This window comes from Spermophilus citellus (assembly GCF_964194105.1).
Source record: "Spermophilus citellus genome assembly, contig: SCAFFOLD_355, whole genome shotgun sequence".
Taxonomy (NCBI): Eukaryota; Metazoa; Chordata; class Mammalia; order Rodentia; family Sciuridae; genus Spermophilus; species Spermophilus citellus.
This window is the reverse complement of record NW_027673170.1, coordinates 7,743-23,081: the sequence shown is the minus strand read 5'-3', so window position 1 is coordinate 23,081 and position 15,339 is coordinate 7,743. Positions and strand designations below refer to the sequence as shown.

Here is a 15,339-nt window from a genome sequence, read left to right as displayed (position 1 = left end):
TCTTACCTGCCAACAGCACTCTTCCTGAAGCTGGGCAGCCATAACTGCTCTTTCTGTTTTGCCTTGGTGACTCCCTCATGTCTGTCATATCAGTTATCCCACCAGGGAATTGGCAGTTCCTGCAGAATACAGTCGCACCTGAATTCTGGCACAACCCTTGCCTTATCCATCCTGTGTTCCCTGCTCCTCTGCCATACATCTTTGTTCATGTCAACCTTCATTCACTACTCAAATATTCATTTAGCATCGACTGTTCCCACTAATGATTGCTGCATAACAAATAACCTGGAGGCTTAATGGTGTAATAGAACAGCCATTTTATCATCTCTCAGGGTTTCTCTGGGTCAGAAGTCCAGGAACACTGCAATTGGCTGGATGGTGCATGCTCAGGCTATCTCAGTCGGGGCTAGAGCAAGAGAAACCAGAAGACGCTTCTCAGAGAGACCTTTCTCTCTCCTCCTACTGTCCCAAGACCTCTCCTTGTGATCTCTATACACAGCTATTAGGGGTTTCCTCCCAAAGGGGTGCCCTTTCAGGAGTCAGAATGATTCCTTGAGCAGCCACAGGCATGAAAAGTGAGGATTCACAGTAGCAAGATGGAAGCCCAATCATCTAGGCCCCTGAGTTGATTTCTTATTTGTAGCAAATGCCTGAAAGATCAACATATAAAGAGAAAAGGTTCATTGTGTCCCATAGTTTTAAAAGTTTCTGTCAATCATCACCCATTGTTTAGGGCCTTTGGTGAGGCAGCACTTTACAATGGCAGCATGTTTAAAGCAAAACCACTCTCCTTAGAGTTAGGAAGGCAAAGAGGGGAGGAGAGCCAGATCCTCCCCGATCCCCTTTGAAGACCATTCTCATCTACCAAAAGACCTCCCCCAAGGCTCCCCATCCTACTGGTTCTACCAGCTCCCAATACCTGCGGACCAAGATGATTCCACATGCCCTTTTGATAAAAACTTACAATCCAAACTCCCAAGATCCAGTGCCATTTCTCTGCATTCCATTGGTTCCACAGATCAAAGAGAGAGGTGCTGGACTCCCCTTTTTTATTCCTTTCCGGGGCTTTCTTGAGTTATACTTGACAATAAAGGTTGTGTATATTTAAAGAATACAAGGTAATGTTTTGACACACACTGGGAAATGACTGCTGCTATCAAGCTAATTAACATATCCATCACCCCACATAAGTACCATTATTAATGCATATGAAAGCAGTTAAGATCAACTCTCTTTCTAGATTTCAAGTGTACAGCAGAAAGTTATTAGCTATAATCACCATGCTGCACATTAGACTTTCAGAATTTATTCATACTACATAACTGAGCCTTTATGTTCTTTAACCAACATCTCCCCAGTTTTCTTACTCTCCAACCCCTGGCAAATACTGTCCTGCTGACTTTTTAAAATTCTACATGTAAGCAATGTCATTTGATATTTGTCTTTCTGTGTCAGGACTATTTCTCTTAGCAGGCCCTGCAGGTTCATCCATGTTGTTGCAAATGAATGGATTTTCTTCTTTTGTAAGGCTAATGTATTTATCTGCTGGTGGACATTTTTATGTACTGGAGATTGAACCCAGGGTCTCATGCATGCTAGGCAAGCATACCTCACTGAGTTACATCACCAGAAACCCATTTTTAAAAAATTCTGTTTTAAGACTGGGTCCCATTAATTTTCCCAGGCTGATCTAGAAATTGTGATTCTCCAGGTTAACCTCCCAAGTATCTGTGATTACAAGTGTGGGCTGCTGCACACAGCTGCTAGTGGACTTCTTAGAGGAGCAAAAGCAAGATGGCTTGGATATGATGTATCCCCCAAGGAATCATGGTAAAGGCTTTATCCCCAGTGCAGTGATGTTCAGAGTTGAGTGATTAGACCACAAGGATTCTGATTTCATCCATGGTTTAATCCACTGATAGCTACAGATGTAGCTACAGATAGCTACAGGTGGGGCATGGTTGGAAGAAGTAGGTCACTGGGAATATGCCCATGGGAACTGTATCTTGTCCTGGTCCCTTTTCTCTCACCTCTTTCTCTGTGCTTCCTGGCTTCAGTATGCTAAGCAGCTTTCCTCCAACATGACCGACTGCCATGATAATCTGTCCTATGAGGCCTGCCTACCATAGGCAAAAATCTTTGGAAAATCATGAGCCAAAATAAACTTTTCCCCCATTTTCCCCCTTTTAAGTTGTTCCTCTCAGGTATTTGTCAAAGTGATGAAAAGCTGACTAACACACCAGGAAAATTCCATGGGTTGGAGATCAGGGTAGCCATGTTTGGGAAGTGCAGTCTGAAACACGGACCATGTGCTTTTCATTGTCCTGGGCTCTGAGGATAGAGGATGAATTAGAAAGACATGCCCTCTTCTTCATGGGTTTTGCATAAGGAAGAGACCTAATATAAGTAAGCTAAAAGAGATCATTTCTTTAGACATAAAAGAAATGAAAAGAATGATTATATAGTGTATTTGAAAAAGGCCTTATTAATGAAGTAATTTTTTAATAGAAAACTAATCAGGAGGAAGGGCAGTGACACCGAAGTGCCATGGGATTGGGGGAGTTAAAAAACATTAAATCCCACAGATGAACGTCGTTGAAGACTTGGCAAAGATGTTAGATTTTATTTTAAATGGAATGTGAAATCATTTAAGCTGTGAAAGCAAGAGTAACATAATCTGATTAAAAAATAACTCTGGCTGCAGTGTGGAGAGTGGTTTGAATAGAAAAAGGAGGAAAGCAATGAATCTGATTAGGAGACAACTCAGGGTAACTGGAGGAATATTTAGAGTTAGATAGTAGAAATGGAGAAGAGGATATATTAGGGAGGTAGAACTGGATGAATATGTTCCTCAGATGTAAATTTTTATATGTAATAATCACACTTATGGTTAATGGTGCATGAATTACATGGATCCCCCTTGGCCATTAGAATAGAAGTCTCTAAAGAATAGGATCTATTTCTTACTCATAGTTTTCAAAAATTTGTAGTGCTTTATAAGTACTCAACAAATACTTGTTGAAGGTTTTCATCCTCTCTTGAGCAATGTGCCATGTATTAAACATATCTATAATTTTTTAAAATTTAATTTGTTCAACTATTCCTGCAAAATATATAAAATTGATTTTAAAATAGATTTCTATCCTTGAGATCTCCTATTTAAAATATGGACAGTTCAGTTATAGTATTTTCTCCCCTTCTGGAAGCCTTTCACAGAAGAAGTGATTGGATACATGATGGATGGATGGATGGATGATGGGTGAATGGATGGTGAATGAATAGATGAGTGGATATATGGGTGGGTGGATGAAAGTTTGGGTGTGTGGGTGGACGGATAGGTGGATAGATAGTGGGCAGATGGATGGTAGATGAATGGATGAGTGGATGGGTGGGTAGTTGGATGGATGGATGGATGGATGGATGCTCAGATGGTCAATTATAAGATATAATTGCCATAGCATTTCTACACAAGGAAGTTATCAGGTAGAGTGGTCATGATGATTGCTACCTTCTATATTCTGATGCTTAAAGGGAAGTTATTCTAGTTTTTCATCTATTATGAAATTTCTACCAAGTTAGTATACTTAGGTCAACTTCTCACTGCCTAGAAAACTAAAAAAAAAATATTTTGCTCTGTGACCTGTTTTTTACTTTGTGATCTTATTTGTGGATTTTCTAATTCTGTCAATGCAGATTTCATTGCTAGGGCAGTTTCTGTGGGAAGATGAGAGTATTTGACTCTTTTAAAATCTAAAATCCTGGGGAAAAGTCTGTAAATTAAGGTAGAATATATAAAAAATTCTATTCCTAAAAAAGGAAGAGCTGATTTTCTGACCCTTTACATTTAAATGCCAGACAAATAAATACCTTTAATTTTAGTGTGAAGATATGTTTAGGCACTGAATTTTTCACAGTGTTTATTAATTGACTTAATTGGAAAAACCATAGTACTTTCAAGTTTGACTTAAATCTTATGTTTTTCTAATTTAGATAATTGAAAATTCTTATACGTCAATATATTTATTATTTCTTTATTACTTCCCCCTGATTTTAATCACTCTGTGTCTTCTTGTTTATGTTATTTACTTGTATCATGTCTTCTTCCAAAGCGTTTGAGACAGTTTGTGAAAGTACACACAGACCAAACATTGAGAGGAAAATTTGGAGAGAAAAGATATGCCAGATTTCTAATTGACTTAAATGTGAGTTACATTAGGGTATCAAAAATCCTTACCAGGGAATCTTTATTGCTTATAGCAGAGCATGTTTCATACCACAGGTTCAGAAATGTGCTGCAGAATGAATGTGTGAGGTTCATTTATAGAATATGTGCCAGCAGTTGTACTTTTTAGTGGAGGTCCACAATTTGGACCTAAAACCTTGTGCCAACAAATGAAAGGAGAAAAATACTGCTCATTAACAAACAGTATCCATAGAATGCAATAAAACCATCTGATGAGGAGATATACAACTCTCAATAGACCAAGGAATGCATACATGTGAATCCAAATCTAATGGATACGCATAAGAACCAAGAAAGGCAAAACATCCTTAAAACAAAATTGAACCAATTAATTTTCTTCTCCCAGTCTAGAGAGAACTATCAGTTTTTTTGTTTTGTTTTGTTTTTCGTTTTTTAGTTAATTTATTATTTTTTTATTGGTTGTTCAAAACATTACAAAGCTCATGACATATCATCTTCCATACATTTGATTCAAGTGGGTTATCAGTTTTAAAAAAAACATTCCAGGGACTGGGGACATATCTTCGTGGCAGAGCATTTGCCTACCTTATGCAAGCCACTGGGTTCAATCACTAATGCTGCAAGAGAAAAGGCAGCTGGGGGGAAGACTCAAGCCTCTGGAAGAGTAGATGAGTCATGTTTCTTTTAGCTACCTTTGTGTGATTTTTTTAATGTGCATATTTTTTTTCAAGTGTGTGTTCAGCATCAAAAAATTGGAGAACATAGGAAGTTCTGCTGTGAAGATATAAAGTCAAATGCTTAAAAGTCAATTAGGTTAGTATTGAAGTTTCTATCCTCTTACTAAAAATTTGGTGGCTCCCCAGGACCTGTGACTGAATAGGCTGTTAGTGCTTCTCTGCATGGAAGAGGATCCAGAAAGTTCAGGTTGTCATTTTTGAGATTTCTCTTGGAAAACAGATTGGAACCGACTCCATAGGGTAGACAGATGTATGAGTCTAGACCTGTGCACTTGAGTTATGCAACATTAGCACTCTATTTTTGGGCAAGATGATTTATAAGGAACAAACTCTCAAATGTGCAACAGTCATCATAAGAAAAAAGTCTCTCTGTAAGGCACTTCTAGAAAGGCTAACACTAGAGGATCTAAGACAAAAATTCCAAACATATTTCTGAATCATTGGGTGAGTTGAATTGCTAGCAAGAGGTCCCAGCCTGATTCCCGGAGAATCGTAGAAGATCTTCTCCATCCTCACTTGTATCAGAACTTTTGTTGTGTGTGCACACACATTTGTTCTACAGAGAGTGACCTCAAGAATCTTCAAGTGCTAAAACAAGTTTTATTCCCTAGAATGGTTAGTAATGCTGAATGAATTTTCAAATGATGACTTGAATATTGATGAATATCTATAAAGGAGGATAACCTTGGAATTGGAGCATTGGGGCACAACTGTTCTGTCTTTCAAGAACTGAACAACAAGATAGGTGTTTGTTGGTTGCCCTTAATTTATGATTAAACCTTGTCCTTTCTACATAGAAGATTGTTTCAGTACCATTTATTTTTGTTGAGAAAATAAATGTTTATGGAAAAAATAGTGTGTGCAAAATACCAATTCTTGGTAGCATGTTTCCTTTAGAAATTTATGAACTCTTTCAAAGAATTGACTGAAAGATATTAAACAGAATGGTTAGACAAGTTACAGAGCCTGACTTGGGAATAGGTGTGATACTGGATGGCTCCAGAAATCTTGGAGGCTGCCATTATGCTGTCTTTTCAGTCCCAGTTCTGGAATGAACAAATTTATCATATTTGACTTTTTGGCACATAGTTTGAAGATGGATAGTCCAATGACCATAGTGTAGAATACTGCTTCTCAGAGTGTGGTCCCCACTTCAACTCCACCAGATACACTGGGGAATTATTAGAAAAGCAAATCCTTGGGTCATCTCCAGCCTAATCTGGCAGTAGACCCAACAACTGCTAAGTTAACAAATTCTCCAGGTAACTGGTGCCTAGTAAAGTAACTCACCAGACTTCCCTCAGCTAGGATAAGACAGGCTTCCATGATTTATAGCCCTACTAAGACTTCCCAAAGGAAGATCAGTGTTGCTCCCCCACAAAAAATAATCATTTTGGGTCCACAAAAATAATTCATCATCCTCTATAACCCTTGAGTTGATGAAATTCCTCCTATGCACATTCATAAGTCTTTTGCACTTCAGTTTTATTGTTGGAATTGACTTCCTTTCTAGGGTTTCTACTCTGTAAGGAGGAGAACACTCATTAGAGTATCATCTGGGTCTTTCTCCAACTCCTTCCTAGGGAATTGTCTGGCTCCTGAATTTCTGTGGAAGATCCTAGCATAATGGGTCCCCTCCCTGTTCTCTATTTGGTATCTGCCAGGTGGGTGGGGATGCATGTCCTGCTGTTCTGTTTATTACATATTTGGGCCTACCTGTAAGGGTAGCACCCGTGGTTTTTCACAAGTACCAATGAAGTCGAGTCTACCACATTCTGGGATGAGGTGTCAGGAGCCCATGGTTGCTCACTGAAGCATTTTGCATCACTTTTTCTGTAATATAAGCAATAAAGTGGATGGTTTGGGTTTTCATTGATTTGAATCAGGGAGCAGAGAAGAAGAGAGCCCAGGGTGGGGACCCTCTGAGTCTTAATTATTATACTCTTTGAAGTTTTCTTTCAATATATAAGCCATCAACCATCATTTATCTTATTTGTCTGGGATTTTTATTTGTTTGTATTATCATTTAATATTTGAGTATTTGTGATTTTTTGTGGATATTCTTTTGTTTGCAGATGCAAATATTTCAAATGAATTATTGCCTGGGCCTCATGAATGAATTAAGTGCACAGTTGAATATAATTATTTAGACTGGAAATCCTCTATAAAGGTCCTTTTTTTCCCTACAGATTTGAGTCCTCTAGAGAGAAAATTTTTGTCACTTTCATATAAATTCATTTAGCTCCAGATATATTTGACCTGATAATATGCATTTAGAAAGACTGAATTGAAGTGAAGCAAATGACCTTTTATTGTTCGTTCCATCCTTACGCATATGAAGGCATGTCTGTTGGTCTGAATTCAGTGTTTCCCCAGCTGCAGAGTGAAGCCAATCTCCATCTACTCTAGGACTTCAGGTGCCTGCTCCATGGAACATGTGTGTCTGACAAAACTACAGGGCCACTTCTAATTACACCGCTGCCTCCCTCAAAGATATGATCATTAACAGTTGACTCTTTCCCCTTCTGCTTCTCTTTTCCTAGTAGATTGTCTGACTAATGATCACTAAACCAACACTGTTGGATTTATAAGATGAAAGACCAGAAAGAATGAAGATTTAGTATTATTTTTCTAAACACTGTCTGCAGGTTATCTTTGAACTGCAGGGGGGACAGTGCTTCTGCCAAACTTGTAGGTGTGAGAGTAGCTGTAGGTGAGAAGATACCCTGTCTTCTTCTCTGGTGTTTATTTTGTCTCTGTTTCATCAATACATAGTTCCTTTCCTTGACTGTCATTATCTAGCATATGCATGGTGAGTGCTTTTCTCTTGGAGCTAATTGTATGCAAACAGCCCTTAGAATACATGCTCAGAAGGCACTACCCAAAATAGCATTGTCAATTTTCTGTACAGCAGTAATCAGTTCGACTTCATGCGGTCTCATCTCTGCTGAGGTGTACTTCCTGAGTAAAGGAGGAGTGGCAGTATGTTTGTTAAATCCAAGTTGAATAAGTTGCCATCATATTCAGAACACAGGCAAAGGGAAAACAGTATCTTCAAACACCCTGCTTTGTATATGGAGCACCCCATACTTTTCATGTTCTGGAACACACTGTTATTACGGATGCTTAAATGCCATCCTAAAGCACAGGTCAGCGTTGCCTAGACAACACTATACTTTCTGAGAAAACAGTGTTTTTTAAAAGTCATAAATTCAATGCCATCACTGAATTATAGCATGGATCATTAGAGCAGCTTAGAGCAATTATGTTGACTTATCCCAAACCATCCTCAGACTGCATAAAGTTAAGGGAAATAATTAACCTCTTGCTACAACAGGAAAGGCCAATAAAAATTACACATAAAGGTATATTATGAAACTGATCAAGAAGTTAAAATGCCACAGTGATTTAAATTGCCCATTACTCAAAGCAAACTGGAGTACCATGTTTCTGAATGTTAATCTAAGAAATCTTTATTTAACCTTCTGTGCCAAGACTAGAGTCTCTCATTGTTATCTATATTTTCAGCTCTGTTTGCAGACAAACCTGTTCCCAGAAAGCTTAGAAAGCAATTTCATTTATAGTGAAGTGGTATAAAATTTTCACTTCAAATCTCTGTAGGGAAGCTTGGCTTATTGAAGGTTTTCTGTTGAGAAACAATTACTTCATCCATTTACTGAATATTGTTTATTTTTATGTTGTGCAAAATGCCCTGTGGGCCTTTTAGAACTTACTGGAAGAACCAATTTAGGAAGAAAATAACCAATTAGCTCAATTTTTATGATACACACAGAGTTTACATTCTTTGAGAGTCATTATGTTTGTTTTCAAGTCCTCGAGTGATTCCTAAGATGTTAGTCCCGGCCTATGAAGTTGTGCCTCATGGCCATGAAGACAGATTTGCCCAATTTTAACTTGAGTTAATACAATGAAGGACTTCTTGTTCTCCCAATATTCCAAATAATTTCTTATTTTTAGTGGAAATTTACTAATTCATAACATGAAGAGATAACTGGAATTTCCTATCTTACTTTTGTGATATCAAGATCAGAAGCTATAAATGAAAGCTCAACATCTGATCAGTCAACAGGAGGCATTTTTTTTGTCTTTGTTTGAAAGCTTACTAATTCATCGAGTTTCCAGTTCTGTCCCCTTCCTGTCATTCAAACTAGATGAGTTTGCCTCTGCCATTTAAATGTCTTCCTAACCTTCTGATATCATTGGTCAGCTTCCTTTCTTTACATATTTAAAGTCTCCAGCAAATCCTGATTTTCTTTTCATGGGTGACATTTGGAGAGCAGTGTTTTGGATCAAGTGATATTCTCTTTGTGTGTCATGGCCTCCAGATTTTACTGATGGGATCAGCAACTAGAATTTGCTGGGAGCAGTGTCCTTGATTACAGTTTCTCTTTCTTCCAAGGAGTTTCTCGATCAGATATCTCATCACTCTCTTTTCCTCAATTAGTTTCTCGCTTTATCTTTTACCTCTCCCTCTATGTTGGCTTTTTCTTTAATAGTAATAGTAATTAGTAATTTTATCTTTGCTTTAGGTAAGTCATTTCTAAGTTTTCAGATTGAGGACATAGTCTTCTTCCTACAGTCAATGTGCTACCAGAGAGGAAAGTCTCAGCAAGGATTGGGCAGGTGGAGGGAGAGAGGCATGATTTATACTTAAGTTTACTCCCCATGGTTCTCAAAATTCCTGATCCATACTTCAATATCTTAAATTTTCATGCATCTTTCTACTCTGCAGGGAATTCAGTTATTATTGCATACTAATTTTTAAAAAAATTCTGTGCTCTCTGGGAGACTAAGATATAAAGATATTTTTTGTAAAGTTCTTTGATTACCTTTTTGAGACAAAAATGGGCTTTTATTTTATAACAAACAAATAATCACAGTTCATGAAGGAAATCAAATACAATGTGCTTTTCTATTGATTCCTAGGAAAATTCTTGGAATTTTTAAGTTTTTTTTAATGTAATTTCCCCAATTTGAAATACAATATTCTTGTTCCTTGATTTTCTTAGTAGGCCAAATATCCCAAACTCTTGTTTTCAACCTAACTTGATATAGTTAAGAAAAATAACACATGACTAGCAAACATTCATGGATAGCTCTCCTCAGGGTCCAGTATCATGAACAGCCCCTGTGTACTGGTGCTAATTTTCCCTGGACCTCTTTACTCAAGAAAAGGTAGGAGGATGCAAATGAAAGTAAATCACCAGGCTATTCAAAACCATACAAAATCAAGACTGCCTATATTATTTGATACATAAACTCTACTCACAGTAACTTGTTTTGTGACTCTGTAGTCATAATGATGTTACACATCTAAAAATCTTGCAACAAATAAGATAATATTTAAAGCCTGAGTTGATATCCTCCATTCTATTCTAATGTCCTTGTCATCTTACCTGGCTCTTCTGCTGGGTGGCCCAAAAAGTGGGAACATCTATTAACTATTCTGACACTGGGGCTCCAAAGCTTTTTAAGAAGTTTGCCATCCATTTGCATAAATGCAACACTCATGCATTAAGAATATGAATCACAAAAGATAAAAGCCTTTCTCAGTTGTCAGTAGATAGTATAGATATAATGATTTTAGGAATTCAAAGAGAGAGAATATAATCATGAGTAGACAAGTTGGGCAACAAAGGTACAAGGATCAGAGGGATGAGAGATGTTAATCCTATCTTGTTCTTTCTTGGTGCAAGTGACTCCCCTTCTAAGAGGACTTCTGAAACCCCCTACCTTGGAAGTTCACATAAAGTAATTCTCCTTCACCCTCTCTCTCTCCTTCAGAATACTTCTCAAATCTCTGAACTTTTCACATTTACTTAGTGGCTTAATGTCTGTGATTCTAGTAGACTGTTATTTCCAAAAAGATGGAGACTTTTTATCTATAGATAAAAAAACCCCAGGGACTTTCTGAGTGCCTGTTGCATATAAGACACTTATAATATTTCCTTGATCAATTAGTAAGATGCTAAAGTTTTAAGTGTTTCAAATGGATGCTCAAAAACTTAAAAGTAATATTAATCAAAGTTTTCAGAATCTTTACAATAGCTCATAGGTGACCACACAATTTTTATGTTTTACAAAACTTGAATTTTTATTAAGTCAATTGTGACTTTCCAAGTTCATAGTGAAAGACAAGCAGGTTTCTTGGTTTTCATATATTTTTTCAAATTTAAGGGAAATGAGGTCATTCCCTTACTTATTTTCTGAAAACTTACAAGGCTACCCCATGAATAATCTACCACAATATATATTTTTGGAAAACATTTCACACTTATTTGATAAAGGCATTTACAAATTAGGTGCAATGTTAAGTAATGCTGTTTAGTAATGCTGTATAAAAACATTATGCAAAGTTCAATTTGGTAGAGCATCTTGTCTTATTCAACTCTGTGTATCTGTGCATGTTTTCTTTTCATTTTCTTTATTCCTAAAAGGCCTAGGCTTAGTTTATTAGGCCTTAACAGTATTAGCATAAGATAATAAATTCTGAAAAAAAATACTATTTATTTTTTCAAAAAAATGTTACTATTACACATTTGTTGATCAAATGTACGTTTCCTTTAGATTTTCTTTTTTAAAAGATGGAGGACTCAAAATAGACAACGTGACAAAGGCTGACTCAGGAACCTTTACCTGCACAGCAGAAAACCAGTTTGGGAAAGCCAACGGGACAACACAGTTGGTAGTCACAGGTGCGTGTGTTTTGTCAAGATGGGTTTATCAGAGATGCGTTTCATGACATATATTAATATTATGGTTAAAGAAACTGGCCATGTGTTTTCCACAAAATGTGGTACATTGTGAAGGTAGAAACTGTGTTTGCGCTTGTGTTTTTAACAAGTGATGGTCAAGAAAATGACACTGTGTACTTCTATAGCACAGCACAGTGGACATGGCAGGGTACCTTGGCTACTGTGCTGGGATGATGGGAAAATGGCATATGCTGATAATCTCCTTTTATTTTATGTTCTCCTATTGGGTCAGATCTTTTAGGTGTGCTCTCTTTTTTTTTTTTTTTTTTAAAGAGAGAGTGAGAGAGGAGGGGGAGAGAGAGAGAGAGAGAGAGAGAGAGAGAGAGAGAGAGAGAGACTTTTTTAATATTTATTTTTTAGTTCTCGGCAGACACAACATCTTTGTTTGTATGTGGTGCTGAGGATCGAACCCGGGCCGCACGCATGCCAGACGATCGCGCTACCACTTGAGCCACATCCCCAGCCCGGTGTGCTCTCTTTTTCATTGGTCTTTTCTGGAGATGTTCAAGCTCATCAAATAACTGTTAATATCGATAAGATTTAAGTTTTGGGTTAATTTTTTTCATTTATTCATTCAGGAAAAAAAAACTGAGCACCTATTATGTACCCACTGTTTGAGCTGGATCAGTGGAAACATTGAAACAGAATCTGTAGTCATCCTTCTTACATTCTGCCCAAGATAGAGTAATGAAAATTAGGAAGAAGAAATAAGGAGATCATTAGAAGGAAGCATATTGCAAACAATTGAGAAAGTAAAGAGAATATATGAAGAAAGATGAGTTAGAGCATGAATCAAGATAAGTGAGATGGAAATTTTGGTACAAAGACTCCAGGGAGATAAAGGAGTTTACCAGGAGATTTCTAGGGTGCAGTTATGTGGACCAATTGTAGATCTTGCTAAGACTTCAGTTTTCACTTGGATTGAAAAGTGGAACTACTGCAAGGTTTTCAGCAGAGAAATAAGATGATGTGAAAGGGTGACTCTAGCTGCTTTTCAAAGTCTCAGGAGCCCATGGCTGTTAACCAACAGGAGGTGATGATGATCCAAGTGAGATTGGCAGCTGAGGAGCTGATGGGATGGGATAAGATTCTGCATATATTCTGAAGGAGAAGGTGTTTACAAATTGGATTTGAGGTCTCGGAAAGGAGTCAGGAGGGACTGCAGGGTGTGTGGTGAAGAAATGGAAAAAAATGGAAGAACAGCTGGGATTGCTCAGGCTGTGGGTTTCAAAGCTTTGGGGTGAAAGAAGAGCATGAGCATAGTTTGGACGTTTAGAATATCGTTAGGATGTTTCCCTGTAAAGCAGATCAGAGATTTGCCAAAATCTCAGTGGATTAAAATAGCATGGCTTCATTTTTTCATGCATACTGCAAGTCCTCAGTGAGTCAGCATCGCTTCCTCACTCAGGAACAAAGACCCCCAGTGTCTCCACCATCTGGGACAGTGCACGTCATGACAGGACAGGAAGGAGACACATCACATTACCTATTAGTTCCTGCAGAATTCTGCCTGTCGATGCTACATGTAACTCCTACATATATTTCATCAGCCAAAGCATTGTACTCTGCTCTGCCTTAATTTAAAAGAGTTAAGAATTTAATCCTACAATGTACTTTATGGGAACTAATGGTGACTGACACCTAAGTGGAGACAGTGAGTAGGTGGTTGGATAGATGACCTTGGACTTGGGTAAATCAAAGATGAAGAGATACTTTTCACCATTGTTGGCATATAGATGAGGACTTGAAGCCAAGATACCATCTGAGATCACCTTAAAAAAGGACTGAGCTTGACACATTCATTGTACACTAAGAAATATAGTAGCGGAAGCGAGACTATAAAGAGAGATACAGAAAAGGAGTGACCAGGACAGTAAATAAAACTGCAGGAATGTGATGTCCCAAAACCCAGCTGAGGAAAGAGTACAAGGGAGAACCAGTGATCAAGTGTGACAGAGCTTAGAGCCTCAAATAATGAGACCAAGACTTTATCATTGGGTCTCATAGCAGGGGACCTTGATGAGAACAGGTTGGTCAGGGAGACCTATGCCCAACTACTGGGTTAAAGAGGCTATTTAATCAAGCAAGTACAGACCACATATGCAAGTGACTTTTGAAGACATTTGCTGCCACATGGTGTAACATCAAGGGGAATGGCACTGGGAAAATTGGAGCAAGGAAATTTAATTCAGAAAAGATGGAAGGTACACGGTAAGGGCAGGCAGAATGTGCCACAGACATTTCCTTCCACTGGGGAAAAAAACGACATCAGTTAACATTTTAGAAGAGTGTCCTCCCGTTGCACTTATTCTAAGCATCTCTAAGCTTATTCTAAGCTTTTCAAATCCACGTACACATCAAAGGTTTGAGTCTATTTGAATTTTGATGTTAATGTGTTTTTTAGTCATTGAAAGTTGGTGAAAACACAGTAGTTTCTGTTTCTCCCACTATATTTCACAAAACCTTAAAACTAAGTTGAAATGGATTTTTCAGTCTTACTATAACTCTTGCTTACTGGTGACTTTCATCTTAAACTTTTATAACCTGTAAACTCAGATATGCTAATTATTTTCACAAGATTTGGTGGATCCCATGAAATGTATTATAGGACTGCATTAAAACATCTATTTTAACCATGGAGACTTTTCATTGCATAGATGTGTGTGTATACCTAAGCATATAAAAGCACACACACTCTAAGGTGGATGAAGAATTTACCTGTACAAATTGCTTTCATCACAACATAAATGCTAAAGTTTTACTTATGAATTATCTCCCTAATAGAACCAACTAGGATAACGCTGGCGCCATCTAACATGGACGTTTCTGTGGGTGAAAGCGTCATTTTGCCCTGCCAGGCACAACACGATCCACTGTTAGACATTATGTTCACCTGGTATTTCAACGGGGCCCTCACGGATTTTAAGAAAGATGGATCTCACTTTGAGAAAGTTGGTGGGGTAAGTCATGACATTTTTGTCATCCTTTTTCTATTGCTCAAGTCTGTAACACGTGGCCTTTAAAAAACCCATCAGGCCCATAGGTGATGCCTTAGAAATGCATATGAAATGAGTGAATCTGGTGTCTCAATTCTGTTTTGATCTAATTTTGTTTGTGTAATTACCAGAAATTGAGCACATTTACTTCAACCTGTAATTTTAATTAAAACTGATGCATGTTGCACTTATACTAAATGCTATTCTTCATGAGAGGTCGTGGTTAGTATCCCAGGACATGGAAATTACTCTCACACAGATGTTTAGTTCAAACAGGTCATATTATGATGGACTGGGGGTAAGTCACATTTGATAAGTATTTAATCTGAGTGCCCCTCTCCAGTGTTCCTGGTAGCTGTTCTGGACAACAGCATAAGACTCTTCATTGTACAGGTGTACAAATTGAGGACTTTAAAAGTACAAAAACTTTGTTAGAGTCCCTTATCTGGTTACTGGTGGAACTTCAAGCCCAGATCTGTGTGTCTTCTTCAGGGTTCCATTCCATTGTGCCTCCTCATTGGTGAGGGTTCCATGTTAAAAATAAATAAATAAATAAAAGTCACAGATCTCAAGGAAAAATTGACACTTGGATAATGGCTCAGTGTTGGTGAGCCTCCAAGGCTGAC

The 15,339-nt window shown here is 37.8% G+C and overlaps 1 protein-coding gene across 1 annotated transcript in view; it reads left to right on the top strand.

The window, feature by feature from the left end:
- The window catches only part of LOC308640026 (contactin-3-like), a gene marked incomplete at both ends in the record, with an annotated part of 96,034 nt that extends 81,357 nt beyond the window's left edge, over positions 1 to 14,677 (top strand). Inside the window, 2 exons of the mRNA XM_081312093.1 lie at positions 11,530 to 11,657; positions 14,502 to 14,677. Coding sequence (XP_081168219.1) covers positions 11,530 to 11,657; positions 14,502 to 14,677 — 304 coding nt within the window. The remainder of the gene's footprint in view (positions 1 to 11,529; positions 11,658 to 14,501) is intronic.
- Between the last annotated feature and the right edge of the window lie 662 nt (positions 14,678 to 15,339).